Source organism: Kogia breviceps, chromosome 2 (assembly GCF_026419965.1).
Source record: "Kogia breviceps isolate mKogBre1 chromosome 2, mKogBre1 haplotype 1, whole genome shotgun sequence".
Classification (NCBI taxonomy): Eukaryota; Metazoa; Chordata; class Mammalia; order Artiodactyla; family Physeteridae; genus Kogia; species Kogia breviceps.
The window spans coordinates 104,728,234-104,743,679 of record NC_081311.1 but is presented as its reverse complement, the minus strand read 5'-3'; the positions used below and the strand labels follow the sequence as shown (position 1 = coordinate 104,743,679).

At 39.1% G+C, this 15,446-nt stretch overlaps 1 protein-coding gene across 5 annotated transcripts in view; it reads left to right on the top strand.

The window, feature by feature from the left end:
- The window catches only part of PTPN4 (protein tyrosine phosphatase non-receptor type 4), a 198,307-nt gene that overhangs the window by 20,644 nt on the left and 162,217 nt on the right, over positions 1-15,446 (top strand). For all 5 annotated transcript variants that reach the window (XR_010839098.1, XM_067025896.1, XM_059054910.2 and 2 more), the window contains exon 2: positions 15,225-15,379. Coding sequence is in view for 4 of the 5 variants with exons in the window: in XM_067025896.1 (XP_066881997.1) it covers positions 15,242-15,379 (138 nt within the window). In the remaining variant the exon portion in view is untranslated. The remainder of the gene's footprint in view (positions 1-15,224; positions 15,380-15,446) is intronic.

The window sequence follows — 15,446 nt, the reverse complement described above, 5'->3', positions numbered from 1 at the left end:
AAGGTGGGATTTGACAGATTTCTCCATTGTAGGGATACCTTTCACCCTTTGAAATTAAGTAATCAGTGGAAAAATACTTTGAGATTCTGTGTGTATCGTGTTCCTCAATAAACTTCAACCAGTGATTTTATCATTCATTGATGATTCTTGCCTAAGTCAGTTATGGTAGTTGTAAAATGGCAGTTTTCTATCTGTGTTATTCTGCATTTATAATTTTTATAATTTTTTTTTTTTTTTTTTGCGGTATGCGGGCCTCTCACTGCTGTGGCCTCTCCCGTTGCGGAGCACAGGCTCCGGACGCGCAGGCCCAGCGGCCACGGCTCACGGGCCCAGCCGCTCCGCGGCATGTGGGATCCTCCCGGACCAGGGCACGAACCCGTGACCCCCGCATCGGCAGGCGGACTCTCAACCACTGCGCCACCAGGGAAGCCCCTGCATTTATCATTTGACATTATTCTACAAAGAAGAGTTTTCCCTTCCCTGACTTAAAATAATTAGTATCAGTTTAGACCTATGGATTTTTGTTTTATTCAGAGTATTATCTATTCTTGTTAGTATTTATCTTAAAACTTAAGTTGTCTCATTTAACTGGTGGGAGCCCCTTTTAACTGCCTCTCATGTTTTTTTATTTGTTCCCATCAGATTTTGAGGACTTCTTTACTTACCAGCACAAGAGATTTAGCCTGACCTTGTATCTTCTCTGCCCCAGCTCTGGAATCAGCCTTTTCTCCCAAGAAGTCCTGGTTTCTTTTAGTGTGTAGTAGTATATAGGGCATTATGTATGTTCAGTGTTATTGGACTATTGCTTCTGGGTTCTAATAGTGGACAGAGATAGCAAATATATATAAATTTTAATTTTTTTTGAAAAAAAATTTATTTGAAGTATAACTGGTTTACAATAATGTGTTAGTTTCAGGCGTACAGTGTAATAGTGATTTGTATATTTGCAGATTATACTCCACTATAGGTTATTACAAGATGAGTATAATTCTCTGTGCTATACAGTATATCCTTGTTGCTTATCTATTTATATACAGTAGTTGGTATCTCTTAATCCCATATCCCTCATCACTGAGTATATTAGCTGTGGGTTTGTCATAAATAGCCTTTATTATGTTGAGGTATGTTCCCTCTCTACCAACTTAGATTAGTTTTTATCATGAATGGATGTTGAATTTTGTCATATGCTCTTTCTGTGTTTGTTGAGATGATCATGTGATTTTTTTCCCCTTCCTTTTGTTAATGTGGTGTATTACATTGATTAATTTGTAGATATTGAACTATCCTTGCATCCCTGGAATGAGTCCCACTTGATCGTGGTGTGTGATCCTTTTTATGTATTGTTGATTTCGGTTTGCTAATATTTTGTTAAGGATTTTTGCATCTGTATTCACCAGAGATACTGACCTGTAATTTTCTTTTTTTGTAGTGTCTTTGTCTGGATTTGTTATTAGCGTAATGGTATCCTCATGGAATGAATTTGGGAGGGAGTATTCCCTCCACTTCAGTTTTTTGGAGTATTTTGAGATGGATAGTTATTAGCTGTTCTTATATGTTTGGTGGAATTCCTCTCTGAAGCCATTCAGTCCTGGACTTTTGTTTGCTGGGAGTTTTAAAATTACTAATTCAGTTTCACTACTAGTGATTAGTATGTTTGGATTGGTTCAGTCTTGGAAGATTGTATGTTTCTAGAAATTTATCCATTTCTTCTAGGTTGTCCAATTTGTTGGCATGTAAATGTTTGTAGTATTTTCTTATGGTTTTTTTGTATCTCTGTGAGATCAGCTGTAATTTTTCCTCTTTCATTTCTTATTTTATTTAGGCTCTCTTTTCTTTTTTTTTTTTTTTTTTTTTTTTTTGTGATATGCGGGCCTCTCACTGTTGTGGCCTCTCCCGTTGCGGAGCACAGGCTCCGGGCGCGCAGGCTCAGCGGCCATGGCTCACGGGCCCAGCCGCTCCGCGGCATGTGGGATCTTCCCGGACCGGGGCACGAACCCGTGTTCCCTGCATCGGCAGGCGGATTCTCAACAACTGCGCCACCAGGGAAGCCCTAGGCTCTCTTTTCTTGATGAGCCTGTCTAAAGGCTTATCAATTTTGTTTATCTTTTCAAAAATTTAGCTCTTGGTTTCATTGATGTTTTCTATTGTTTTTTGTTTTGGTCTCCGTTTATTTATTTCCTGTGATCTTTATTATTTCCTTCCTTCTGTTGTTTTTCGACTTTGTTCTTTTTCTTATTCCTTTAAATGGTAAGTTAGGTTGTTTATTTGAGATTTTTTTGTTTTGTTTCATGAGGTAGGCCTGTATCACTCTAAACTTCCTTCTTAGAACTGCTTTTGCTGTGTCCCATAGATTTTCGAAAGTTGTGTTTTTATTTTCATTTGTCTCCAAATATTTTCTGATTTCCTCTTTCACTTCTTCATTGACCCAGTGGTTTTTTAGTAGCATGTGTTTAGTGTCCACTTGTTTGTGTTTTCCGATTTTCCTGCTCTGTAATTGGTTTGTAGTTTCATACCGTTTTGGTCAGAAAAAATGCATGCTATAATTTCTGTCCTCTTAAATTTGTTGAGACTTGTTTTGTGGCCTAGCATGTGATCTATCCTGGAGAATGTTCCATGTGCACTTGAAAATAATGTATATTCTGCTGTTTTCAGATGGAATGTCCTATAGATATCTATGAAGTCCAACTGGTCTAATGTGTCACGTAAGACCACTGTTTCTTTACTAATTTTCTGTCTGGATGATCTGTCCATTGATGCAAGTTGGGTGTTAAAGTCCCCTACTGTTATTGTATTATTGTCACTTTCTTCCTTTATGTCTGTTAATATTTGCTTTATACATTTAGGTGCTCCTCTGTCAGTGCATATATGTTAATGAATGTTATATTCTCCTGTGTTGATTTCTTTATCGTTATCTATTGTCCTTCTTCATCTTTTGTTATAGACTGTTTTAAAGTCTAGTTTTGCCAGCTTTCTTTTCATTTCCATTTTCTTGGAATACCTTTTTCTATCCCCTCACTTTCAGTCATTAGCTCTGAAGTGAGTCTCTTGTAAGCAGCATATAGATGGGTCATTTTAATCTAATCAGCCACCTCATGTCTTTTGATTGGAGCTATTTATTTATTTATTTATTTATGGCTATGTTGGGTCTTCGTTGCTGAGTGTGGGCTTTCTCTAGTTGCCGCGAGTGGGGGCTACTCTTCATTGCAGTGCATGGGCTTCTCATTGCAGTGGCTTCTCGTTGTGGAGCACAGGCTCTAAGTGCGTGGGCTTCAGTAGTTGTGGCACGTGGGCTCAGTAGTTGTGGCTCGCGGACTCTAGAGCGCAGGCTCAGTAGTTGTGGCTCGTGGCCTTCGTTGCTCTGCAGCATGTGGGATCTTCCTGGACCAGGGCTCGAACCCGTGTCCCCTGCATTCGCAGGCGGATTCTTAACCACTGTGTGACCAGGGAAGCCCTTGATTGGAGCTTTATTCTATTGACATTTAAAGTGATTATTGATCAATAAGTATGTATTGACATTTTTTTACTTGTTTTCTGCCAGTTCTTGTAGTTATTTTCTGTTCTTTTAGTTTTTTCCCTTGTGATTCAATGATTTTATTTAGTGGTATACTTGTGTTCCTTTCACTCTGTTTTTCTGTATCTATCATAGGTTTTTGAATTATGGTTACCATGGGATTCATATATGTTGACCTATAACTATATCTACTTATTTTAAACTGATAGTCATTTAAATTCAAACACATTGTAGAAGATCTACATTTTTTACTCCCTTTCCCCACATTTTGTGTTTTTTGATGTCATATTTTACATCTTCATGTTTATCCCTGAACGATTCATTGTAGTTATGGTTGATTTTATAATTTTTTGTCTTTTAATTTTCATACCAGCTTATTTAAGTGCTCCTTTACTAAATATTTGGCTTTTCTAGTGGGGTTTCTCCTTTCCTATAAATTCTTCTTGTTGTAACCTTTTCTTTTCTACTTGGAGAGGGCCTGTTACCACTTCTTTTAGGGTCAGTTTAGTATTGATGAGTTCTTTTAGTTTTTGCTTGTCTGAGAAGTTCGTTATCTCTTCTTCAATTCTGAATGATAGTCTGGCTGAGTAGAATATCCTAAGTTGTAGGTTTTCCCCTTTCTGCACTTTAAATATATCATGCTACTCCCTTCTGGCCTGCAAAATTTCTGCAGAAAAATCAGCATATAACCTTGTGGGGGTTCCCTTGTATGTGACTCTGTTTTTTTCTTGCTGCCTTTAGAATTCTCTCTTTATCTTTAACTTTTGCCATTTTATTATGATATGTCTTGGTATGGGTCTCTTTTTTTCTTTTTCTCTTTTTTTTTTGGCGGTACACAGGCCTCTTGTTGTGGCCTCTCCCGTTGCGGAGCACAGGCTCCAGACACACAGGCTCAGAGGCCATGGCTCACGGGCCTAGCTGCTCCGTGGCATGTGGGATCTTCCCCGACCGGGGCACGAACCCGTATCCCCTGCATCGGCAGGCAGACTCTCAACCACTGCACCACCAGGGAAGCCCTTGGTATGGGTCTCTTTGGGTTTATCTTGTTTGGGACTCTGTGCTTCCTGTACCTGGATATCTGTTTCCTTCTTCAGGTTCAGGAGTTTTTCAACCATAATTTCATCAAATAGTTTTCAACCCTTTTTTCTCTCTTCTCCTTTGGGACCCCTATAATGTGACTAGTATATGCTTGATGTTATTTTAGAGGTCCCTTAAACTGCCCTCATTTTTTGAAAGATTGTTTTTGTTTTTGCTACTCTGATTGGGTGATTTCCATTATTCTTTCAGAATGCTTATGCATTCTTCTGTATCACCCAGTCTGCTGTTAATTCCTCTATTGTGTTTTTCATTTCATTTATTATATTCTTCAGCTCTGATTCTTCTTTATATTTTCTAGTTCCTTGTAAAATTTCTCACTGTCTTCATCTGTTCTTTTCAGGCAGCATTTTTACTATGAATGCTTTGAACTCTTTATCTGATAAGTTATTTCTCTCTCATTAGGTTTTTTTTAACAGGTCTTTTTTTGTTGTTGTTCCTTCATTTGAAACAAATTTCTCTGTCTTCTCATTTTGGTTAACTTTTTCTGTCTGTGAAATCAGGTGAAACACATCATCTGTCACAGTCTTGAAGGAGTAGACCTGTGTGGGAGTGTCCGTATACAGCCTGAAGACACTCAGTGGCTTTGGTAGGAGAGCTGGATCTGAAGTGAGCACGGGTCACACCTCAGGGTGGACTTGCAGCTGTCACCTTGGAAGGAGGTGGGGCTGGAGATGGAGGTGCTGGAGCTAGAGCCAGGTTTGAGCCAGAGCTTCTGTGCTCAGTGGTTGTTACCTCCGTGTTTGGCAAGGGGTCTGCTCCCAACATGCTGGAGCAGAAGCCCTGAAGTTTGGGTGCAAGGTGGTTCTGTTCCCTTTCAGTGTGAGCTCTCTCCTCTCTCAGCAGTGGCACGTTTGCCCCAGAGAGGAACAGCCCTGGAGCAAGAGGGGCTGGTGCAGGCCAGGGCTGTGCCAGGGTGGTCCCAGTGTGCCAGTCAGAGCTCAAGACAGTTCCCCGTCTGATGTCTCTGTTAGTAGCAGCAGTGGCCTCTCCCTCCCTATTCAGATGCAGTGTCTTGTGCAAGCCACTCTGTCCCCTGCCGGGTGTGTACTGCCCTTAGCAATGGCAGCCCTCACACCACTGCTGGAGCTGGAAAGGCTGGAGTAAGTGCTTGGTGTGGGTTGGGGCATGCCCTGGGCTGGTCAAGAGAAACTTTCCAGAGCCCTGGGTGGTTTCAGTCTTCTTCCTCCACCCTGTTACTGGGAGTCAGTAAGCGTGTGTGTGCTCTTCACAAGTGGAGTCTCGATTTCTTATAGACCCCCTGTAAGTCCCACTGGTTTTCACACCAGCTAAGTGATGTTGGACCCGAGGGTTGGAGTGCCCAATGTGTGGTTCAAATAGCTCACTCCTCAGGGAGGATCTCCAAGCCCATAATCTCTCTCTTCTGTGTCCCCTCCTAGAGTTGTGGGTCCTAACCTGATTGCTTCTCCTCCCTTCCTACACAAGTCCACTTGGATCTTTCTTTACAGCCTCATTGTAGAAGTCTTTTTGCCAGTCTCATTTGCTTTTAGTGGGAATTGATCGACATGTTGATGTGTTTTTGATGCGTTCATGTGGGGGAGTTACGCTCAGCACTCAAGAGTCGTGATACTCTTATCTCCTCCCACAGGATGTTTTTTCATCTGTATCTTCTTTAATTTCTTTGCCTCAATGTTTTGTAGTTTTCACTATATAAATCTTTTGCCTCCTTAGTCAAATTCATTTCTAAGTATTTTATTTTTGGTTTTATTGTAAGTGGATTTATTTTCTTACATTCCTTTTTGGATTATTAATTGCTAGTGTATGGAAATCCACCTAATTTTTTGAGTTAAGTTTGTATTCTCCAACTTTGCTGAATTTGTGTCTTAGTTCCAACCAGACCGATTTTAATAGTTATTCTAGCTCTCTGTTGTTTCTATTCTTGTAGTATATCTTTTTACATTCAATTTGTTTGTGTCTTTGAATCTGAAATGTGTCTTTTGTAGAGAGGAGATAAATGGAGCAGGGTTTAAAAAAGGATCTATTCTGCCAATCTGTGTGGTTTTTTTTTTTTGTACGCGGGCCTCTCACTGTTGTGGCCTCTCCCGTTGCGGCGCACAGGCTCCAGACGCGCAGGCTCAGCGGCCATGGCTCACGGGCCCAGCCGCTCCGTGGCATGTGGGATCTTCCCGGACCGGGGCACGAACCCGTGGCCCCTGCATCGGCAGGCGGACTCTCAACAACTGCACCACCAGGGAAGCCCCAATCTGTGTGTTTTGATTTGAGTTTTTAGTCCATTTATATTTAATGGTGTTATTGGAAGCCCCAATCTGTGTGTTTTGATTTGAGTTTTTAGTCCATTTATATTTAATGTTGTTATTGGTAACATAGTGCTGTTTTGCTAGTTTTCTTATGCCTTTTGTTCCATTTTTCTCTATTCCTCCACCTTAGCCTTCTTTTATTTTAACTGGATATGTTCTAGCCTGTCATTTTAATTCTGTTGTTTATTTTTACTTTATTTTGAGTTTACTTCTTAAAATAGTTGTCCCTCTGTGTCTGTGGGAGATTTGTTCCAGGAGCCTCTGCAGATGCTGAAATCCATGGATGTTCAAGTCCTTTACAGTTGGGGTTCCACATCTGTGGATATGGAGAGCCAGCTGTATATTTCTTGAAACATATTCACATATAAGTGGACCTGCATGGTTCAGGCCCATGTTGTTAAGGGTCAACTGTTGTTTCTCTGGGGATTTACTTATAACCATGTAGTTGGGGATAATAGAAGTTTAATTTCAACATCACATAGAAACTGCTCCTGTACGGTTCACTTTTCCTTCTCCTTCTTTTGTACTATTGTCATACAAATTTCATCTTTATACGGTATAAGCCCATCAACACAGTGCTATAAATATTGCTTTATGCAGTTGTCTTTTATTTTTATTATTATTAATTTTTTTGTGGTACGTGGGCCTCTCACTGTTGTGGCTTCTCCCGTTGCGGAGCACAGGCTCCGGATGCGCAGGCTCTGCGGCCATGGCTCACGGGCCTAGCCGCTCCGCGGCATGTGGGATCTTCCCGGACCGGGGCAGGAACCCGTGTCCCCTGCATTGGCAGGCGGATTCTCAACCACTGCGTCACCAGGGAAGCCCTATGCAGTTGTCTTTTAAGTGCCATAGATTAAAAGAGTTACAAATACAAAATAAATTTCTACTGTTATTTATATTTAGCCATGTAGTTACCCTTACTGGTAGGCTTTATTTCTTCTTATGGATTTTAGTTACTATCTAATATACTTTCATTTCATCTTTAATTTTTTTTCTAATATAGATCTGCTAGTGACAAATTCTTTTTGTTTATCTTGGACTATCTTAAGTTCTCCTTTATTTTAAGTATTGTTCTGCAGTATATTAAATTCTTCTTGATAGTCATTTTCAGTTAGTAATTTGGATGCTCTGCCTTCTGACCTTCATGTTTCCTCATTAGATATTGTCTATTAATATAATTGAGGATCTCTTGTAGGTGATGAGTCACTCTTCCCTTGCTACTTTCAAGACTTTCTTTTTCTTTGGTTTCTAACAGTTTGACTACTATGTGTCTAGATGTGGATCTCTTTGAGTTTATCTTTTTGGAAGTTATTTGGTTTCTCAGATGTGATTTTTTTTTTTAAAGTCAAATTTGGGAACTTATATGTCATTATTTCTTCAAATATTCTCTCTGCCCGCTTTTCTGTTGACTTTCTGAAACTTCCATTATGAATATGTTGATATGCTTGATGGTGTCTTTCAGGTCTCAGGCTGTTCTCATTTTTCCTCTTTCTTTGTTCTTTCTGTTCCTCAAACTTTATATTCTCAATTGACTTATCTTTTTAAAAATTTTTTTAAAAAAATATTTATTTATTTGTTTATTTGGCTGTGCCAGGTCTTAGTTGCGGTACTCGGTATCTTTGTTGCCACATGCAGGATCTTCGTTGCGGCATGCGGGATATTTTAGTTGCAGCATGTGGGATCTTCCGTTGCGACATGCAGGATCCTTAGTTGTGGCATGCAGGCTCTTTTAGTTGTGGCATGCATACTCTTAGTTGTGGCATGTGGGATCTAGTTCCCTGACCAGGGGTTGAACCTGGGTCCCTGCCTTGGGAGCACAGAGCCTTAGCCACTGGACCAGTAGGGAAGTCCTTCAATTGACTTATCTTCAAGTTTGCTAAGTCTTTATTATATTAGCTCAAATCTGTTAAGCCCTTCTATTTTATTTTTTTAATTATAATTTTATGATCATTTTTATAGATTATAATTCTGTTTTGAAGTATTTTATATTTTAATCCATTTTCTCTGTTCTCCCTCTATTGTCTTTAATATGTAATCATAATTATTTTGAAGCCCTCACAGACCAAGACCAGTATGTGGATCCCTTATAAGTCTGTGTATTTTTGTGGACTGCTTTATCTCTTGAGTATTATTATTATTATTTTTTTCTGCGGTATGTGGGCCTCTCACTGTTGTGGCCTCTCCTGCTGCGGGGCACAGGCTCTGGACGTGCAGGCTCAGCAGTCATGGCTCACGGGCCCAGCTGCTCCGCGGCATGTGGGATCTTCCCAGACCGGGGCACAAACCTGTGTCCCCTGCATTGGCAGGTGGACTCTCAACCACTGTGCCACCAGGGAAGCCCAAGCCCTTCTATTTTAACTTTCAGTTATTTTACTTTTTAATTACAGAATTCTGAACTGCTTGTTTGAAAAGTAATTTCTGTGTTTTTATTTATATTCTCCATTTCGTGTGATGTTGTTCTCAGCTTTCTTTTGGTTCTGTAGTTGCCGTTTATTTTATTTAACATATTTATAACCCTTGATTTTTGTTGAGTTAAGTTCATTGTGTGAGCTTCCTCAGGGACAGTTTCTATTGAGCTCCCTTTTTTTTTTCCTTTCTCTCCTGTATGTGGGTCATTCTATCGTGCTTTTTTCTTTGTTTTGTATTTACATTTTTGAAATTTAGCATGTTGAATTCTGTACTTTTAAAATAATGTTTTATCAACTCTAGAAATCGGATTCCTTCCTCCCTGGTTTTTTTATTGTTGCTCTTTTTGTTTTTGTTACTGTTTGTTTATTTAGTGTTGCTTTGATTATTTAGTTTGTTTAGTGGCCTTCCTGAACTAATTTTATAAAATCTGTATGTCATTGTGTTGCTGCACTGTTTTTGCTCAGTTAACTTAGTAGTCAGCTAATGAATGGACAGATTTTCTTACATACGTCGAACCACTAAGTTTTCCAACCTTTGCTGACGTGGCTTTCAAGGCTTTACAGCCCTCCTTTAGCCTTCACATCTTGTTTTCGCAAGCTTCAAGGTTATCAAAAAGTGAGAGATTTGGGTTTTTTCAGCTCTTTCCTGGGCATGTGCATAGTTCTCACATGCTGATGGCCTTCTGGATTCCCAGGTGTCTGTTGGAGCTTCTCAAAACCCTTTGTGAACATCCCACTCCCCCAGTTTTGGGGGTTTGTTTTTGGTCATCCTCTTTTTCATCCCAGCTGTACTTAGATCAGTGCCTGGCACAGACAACAAATTTTTGTTGAATGACTGGATGAATATATGAATGAATATACTGATAATCTACTTAGAAATTATTCTTAGTGTTTTTTAATGGAAAAGATATTTTTCACATACACGAGTGTAAAACTCAGTTTATTCTTTTTTTTTTTTCAAGAATTTTTTTTTAAATTTAAAGATTACTTAAATGCTGGAGAGGATGTGGAGAAAAGGGAACCCTCTTACACTGCTGATGGGAATGTAAATTGGTGCAGCCACTGTGGAGAACAGTATGGAGGTCCCTTAAAAAACTAAAAATAGAATTACCATATGATCCAGCAGTCACACTCCTGGGCATATATCTAGAGAAAACTGTAATTTGAAAAGATATATGCACCCTAGTGTTCATAGCAGCACTATTTACAGTAGTCAAGACATGGAAGCAACCTAAGTGTCCATTGACAGATGAATGGATAAAGAAGTGGTATATATATACACAATGGAATATTAGTCAGCCATAAAAAAGAATGAAATATTGCCGTTTGTAGCAACATGGATGGACCTAGAGATTATCATACAAAGTGAAGTAAGTCAGAGAAACACAAATAATATATCACACATATTTGGAGTCTAAAAAAATAATACAAATCAACTTATTTACAAAATAGAAACAGCATCACAGACATAGAAAACTAACTTATGGTTACCAAGGGGGAAGGTGGGGGAGGAATAAATTAGGAGTTTGAGATTAGCAGATACAAACTAATATATATAGGATAGATAAACAACAAGGATTTACTGTATAGCACAGGGAACTATATGCAGTATCTTGAAATAACCTTTAGTGGAAAAGACTCTGAAGCTATACACTTGAAACTAATACATTACTATAAATCAACTGTAGATAAATAAAATTTTTAAAAATTTAAAGATTACTATTTGATGAATTTAGTTTTTCCTCAATGGTTAGAGGTTAACATCAAACCAGATAATCAAATAAAATTATTTAAAGCTCTCAGCAGAGTCTAAATTAAAAAGGTTTTTTTGTAAATAATAGGATACCAACATCTTGTGACAGTCCATATTTGAGAGTATTAAATATTTAGAACAGATAGTGCATTTCTGTAATTGGGCTGAGCAATGCAGGTTTCTCCATTCTTTTAAAGTTAATTTACAGCTCAAGACAACACACATTTATTTTCTCCCAGTTTTTGTGGGTTAGGTGTATGAGCACAGCTTGGTTGGAGCTGACAAAGTTGCAAGCTAGGTGTCGACTGGACTGCGGCAGCTTGGGAAGTTGAGGTCTTCAGTCCGTTGTTGACTGTCAGCCCACAGAGGCCCTGTGCTTCCTTGCCACATGATCCTGTCACGGGCCCTCTTGCTGCATGACAGATAATGTCTTTAAAGCCTGCGGCAGAATTCCTTTCATTTCAGGAAGGGCCCAGTCTTCATTTTAAGGGCTTTCACTTGGTGGAGTCTGAGTTCTGATCTATATTATTTTCTTTTTATGTCTAAAGAACTTCTTTTAACATATCCTGCAAAGGTCCTCTGGCAACAGATTCCCTCTATTTTTAAACTTTTGTTTGAGAAAGTATTCGTCTTTCTCTTTTGAAAAATAATGTTGCAGGGTACAGAATTGTAGGTTGAGGGGTTTTTTCCTCAGCATTTTAAGTATCTCACCCCACTCTCTTCTTGATTGCTTGGTTAAGAAGTCAGATGTAATTCTTATATTTGTTCTTCTATAGCTAAGGTGTTTTTTACTCTGTCTTCTTTATCTTTGATTTTCTGTAGTTTTAAAGGATACGGCTAAGTATAGGGTTTTTGATCTTGGGTTTGGTTCTTTTGGGGGTTTTGTTTGTGTTTTTTTCTCTCTTCTTGCTGTTGGTGGAATGTAAATTGGTGCAGCCACTATGGAGAACAGTGTGGAGGTCCCTTAAAGAACTAAAAATAGGGCTTCCCTGGTGGCGCAGTGGTTGAGAGTCTGCCTGCCGATGCAGGGGACATGGGTTCGTGCCCCAGTCTGGGAAGATTCCCACGTGCTGCGGAGCGGCTGGGCCCGCGAGCCGTGGCCGCTGAGCCTGCACGTCCGGAGCCTGTGCTCCGCAACGGGAGAGGCCACAGCAGTGAGAGGCCCTCATACTGCAAAAAAAAAAAAAAAAAAAAAAAAAAAAAAAAAAAAAAAAAAAAAAAAAAGAACTAAAAATAGAACTACCATATGATCCAGCAGTGCGACTCCTGGGCATATATCTATGCCCAGTATATCTATTGGAGGCTGCACCAGTTTACATTCTTCTTACACGTATGTTACATCATTTGTATTTGTCCCACAGTCCTTGGGTATTCTGTTTTGGTCTTTTCAGTCTTTGTTCTTTTTGCTTTTGGTTTTTGGGAATTTTTATTGATACATCCTCTAGCTCATAGAGTCTGTCTACTAATAAGCCAAAGAAAGGCATTTTTCATATGTGTTGCAATGTTTTTTTACCTGTAATGTTCCTTTTTAGTTATTTCTTAGGATTTTCTTCTCTTTGCTTGTGTCGTCTATTCTTGCATTCTGCCTGTTACAGCATTAAGTATATTATTAATCATAGTTTTTTAAAATTCCCTGTGTGGTCATTCCAACACACCTTCCTGTCTGGTTCTGATGCTTGCCCTGTTTCTTCACATTGTGGGTTTTTTTCCCCTTTTGGTATACCTTATAAAATTTTCTCGATAGGCAGACATTATATATATTGGTCAGAGTAAGTTCAGTAAATAGGCCTTTAGTAATGGGGGGGAAAGGAAGCATTTTGTAGTCCTGTGGTTAGGTTTCAGTGTTTTAGTGAGCGTAGGCCTCTGGACTATGAACTACACAAATATTTCTCAGTTTTTTCTCTCCCCTTATAGGGGGACAAGATGGCTAGTGTGGGCTGGACTTGGGTATTTCCCGTCTCCCTCAAGAAGGCTAGAATCAGCTGGAATTGAGTATTTTCCTTGCCCCATGTCAGTTAAGTTTTGGTTAACTAGTTTCTCCTAAGAACAGCCCTTGTTAAGAAGAGCAGAGTGCTCTGGTGTACAGTTGACCCTTGAACAACCTGGGGGTTCAGGGTGCTGACCCCTCACAGAGTTGAAAAATCATGGAGAGTCATCCCATGGCACCCATGGGGGATTGGTTCCAAGACCTACTGCAGATAGCACAATCCACCAGTGCTCAGTCTCATAATCAGTCCTCTTTATCCATGGGTTCAACCAACTATGAATAATGAAGTACTGGATTTATTGAGAAGAATCCACGTATAAGTGGACCCGTGCAGTTCAAACCTGTGTTGTTCAAAGGTCAACTGTATTTCCTAATGTCTTGTGGTCCCCGCCCCCCCCATCCCGCCCCTTGTGGGAAATTCGGGTATTTTTCTCTGATATTTACTGTGGGAATCTGACGGAGCTACTGGAGGTCAATCTCACAATATTGTGTGAGTCCTGCTATGACTGGTCCCCTGGAGTTTTTAAAAAACTCTTGGAGTTGTCCACATTGAGCTTCCAGCAAGTCCTCAGTTGGATTCAGGCTTTCCTACTCATGTACTGGTTTCTGTGGCAGTTTCAAGTAGAGACTTGAAGTCTCTGCTCCCGTAAGCTGTGACTCTTTGTCTTCACCTATCTCTCCAGTCTTTGGGACAGAAGTTTGCCCTGTGTCCTCTCTTATGGATCCAAGAAAGGTTGCTGATTTTCCAGTCTGTTCTGCTGTTTTTTTTTACTTGTTAGGACTGACTGGGGACTTCCTGAGCTCTTTACATGTGGAACTGGAAACTGCCAATCACTGTCTTTTAATTGGTGAATTTTACTTGGCTAGCCCTTCTTTGTCAACATGCCAAAGCTATTTTCCTCTCTACAATTTTTATACGTATGTAACTTTGACATTTACTTTTAGCTTGAATCCTTTTGACATGAACAGGACGATGTCAACTGCAGTTACTGAATACCATGTATTTGAATTGCTATTTCTTTTTATTATTAATTTTTACGTATTAAATTCCTTAGTACTTATTGCTTATATTTTAAAATTCTATATAGTTGTGTTCGTAGTGTAGTTTGTTTCCTTTATCCAGTTGTCTTTTATTATTTTCATTAAAAAAATATTTATTTGGTTGCGGCGGGCGGGCTCCTTAGTTGCAGCAGGTGGGCTCCTTGGTTATGGCATGCGAACTCTTAGTTGTGGCATGCATGTGGGATCTAGTTCCTGGACCAGGGATCGAACCAAGGCCACCTGCATTGAGAGCACAGAGTCTTAACCACTGCGCTACTAGGAGAGTCCCCCAGTTGTCTTTTAGAGGGAAGTTTTATGGATTTTAAACTTCGAATTTTTGAATGTCTGAAAATGTCTGTAACTTTATTCTTTCACATGAATGCTAACATGGGGGGAACATAATTCTGTTTCAAATAATTTTCTTTCAGAACTTCAAAGTTACATCTTCATTGTCTTTTAACGTCAATTGTTGTTGAAAATGATGTGATACCTGTTTTGTTTTTTTTAATAGGCAGTCTTTGTTCCCTCTTAGGTTAAAAAATTGAGAAGCAAAGATCTGTAGTCTTAAGTTTTCTATTTTGTTTTTGTTTTCCTAAGAATAGTTGTATTAGAATTAGTTTTCATTTGAGGATAGTTAAAATGAAAAAGGGTATTGTTATATTAAAAAAAAAATCCCAACTAATAAACTCCCATGTTTCCCAAATCTTAAGCTTGAATAAAAGGAAAGGCCCTTGCGAGGTGAATAACCTTCCCTCCTGTTGCCATCCTCCAGTGTCTTTTTAATGCTTGCATCAATGAGTAATGCCCAGCTTCCTGAGGTAGCATATTTTCCTTCCTCCTTTTTGGCTGCTCCTAAATTTATATATTTTGAATTGGAATATGGCTACCTCAGCAATTTGTGTATTGTCTTCTTAATGGACAGTTCAAAACAAAGCTCCTCTTCCGGGCAGTTGTAATTTTAGTTTACATGATGAACTATATATGGTATCTTCTTTTATACCTACAGTTCCTATCCAGGTGTTTCAAAATTTGTAACTGCTTTTTACCTAAGGCTAATTGAAAAATATGTAATAACTTTGTACCTTTTTATATAAATAATTTGTATCTTCAACTGTCCCTTTATTTAGTTAATTTTTTTTTTTCAACTTAGACCTTGTGTGGACAGTAATGACCTCACGTTTCCGATTGCCTGCTGGCAGAACCTACAATGTACGAGCATCAGAGTTGGCCCGAGATAGACTTCATACAGAGGTGGTTTGCAACATCCTTCTTCTGGATAACACTGTACAGGCTTTCAAAGTTAATGTAAGTATTTTATGTCTTTTTTCATTTTAATAATCTGGTTATAAATCTGAATTTAGATTAAATTTTA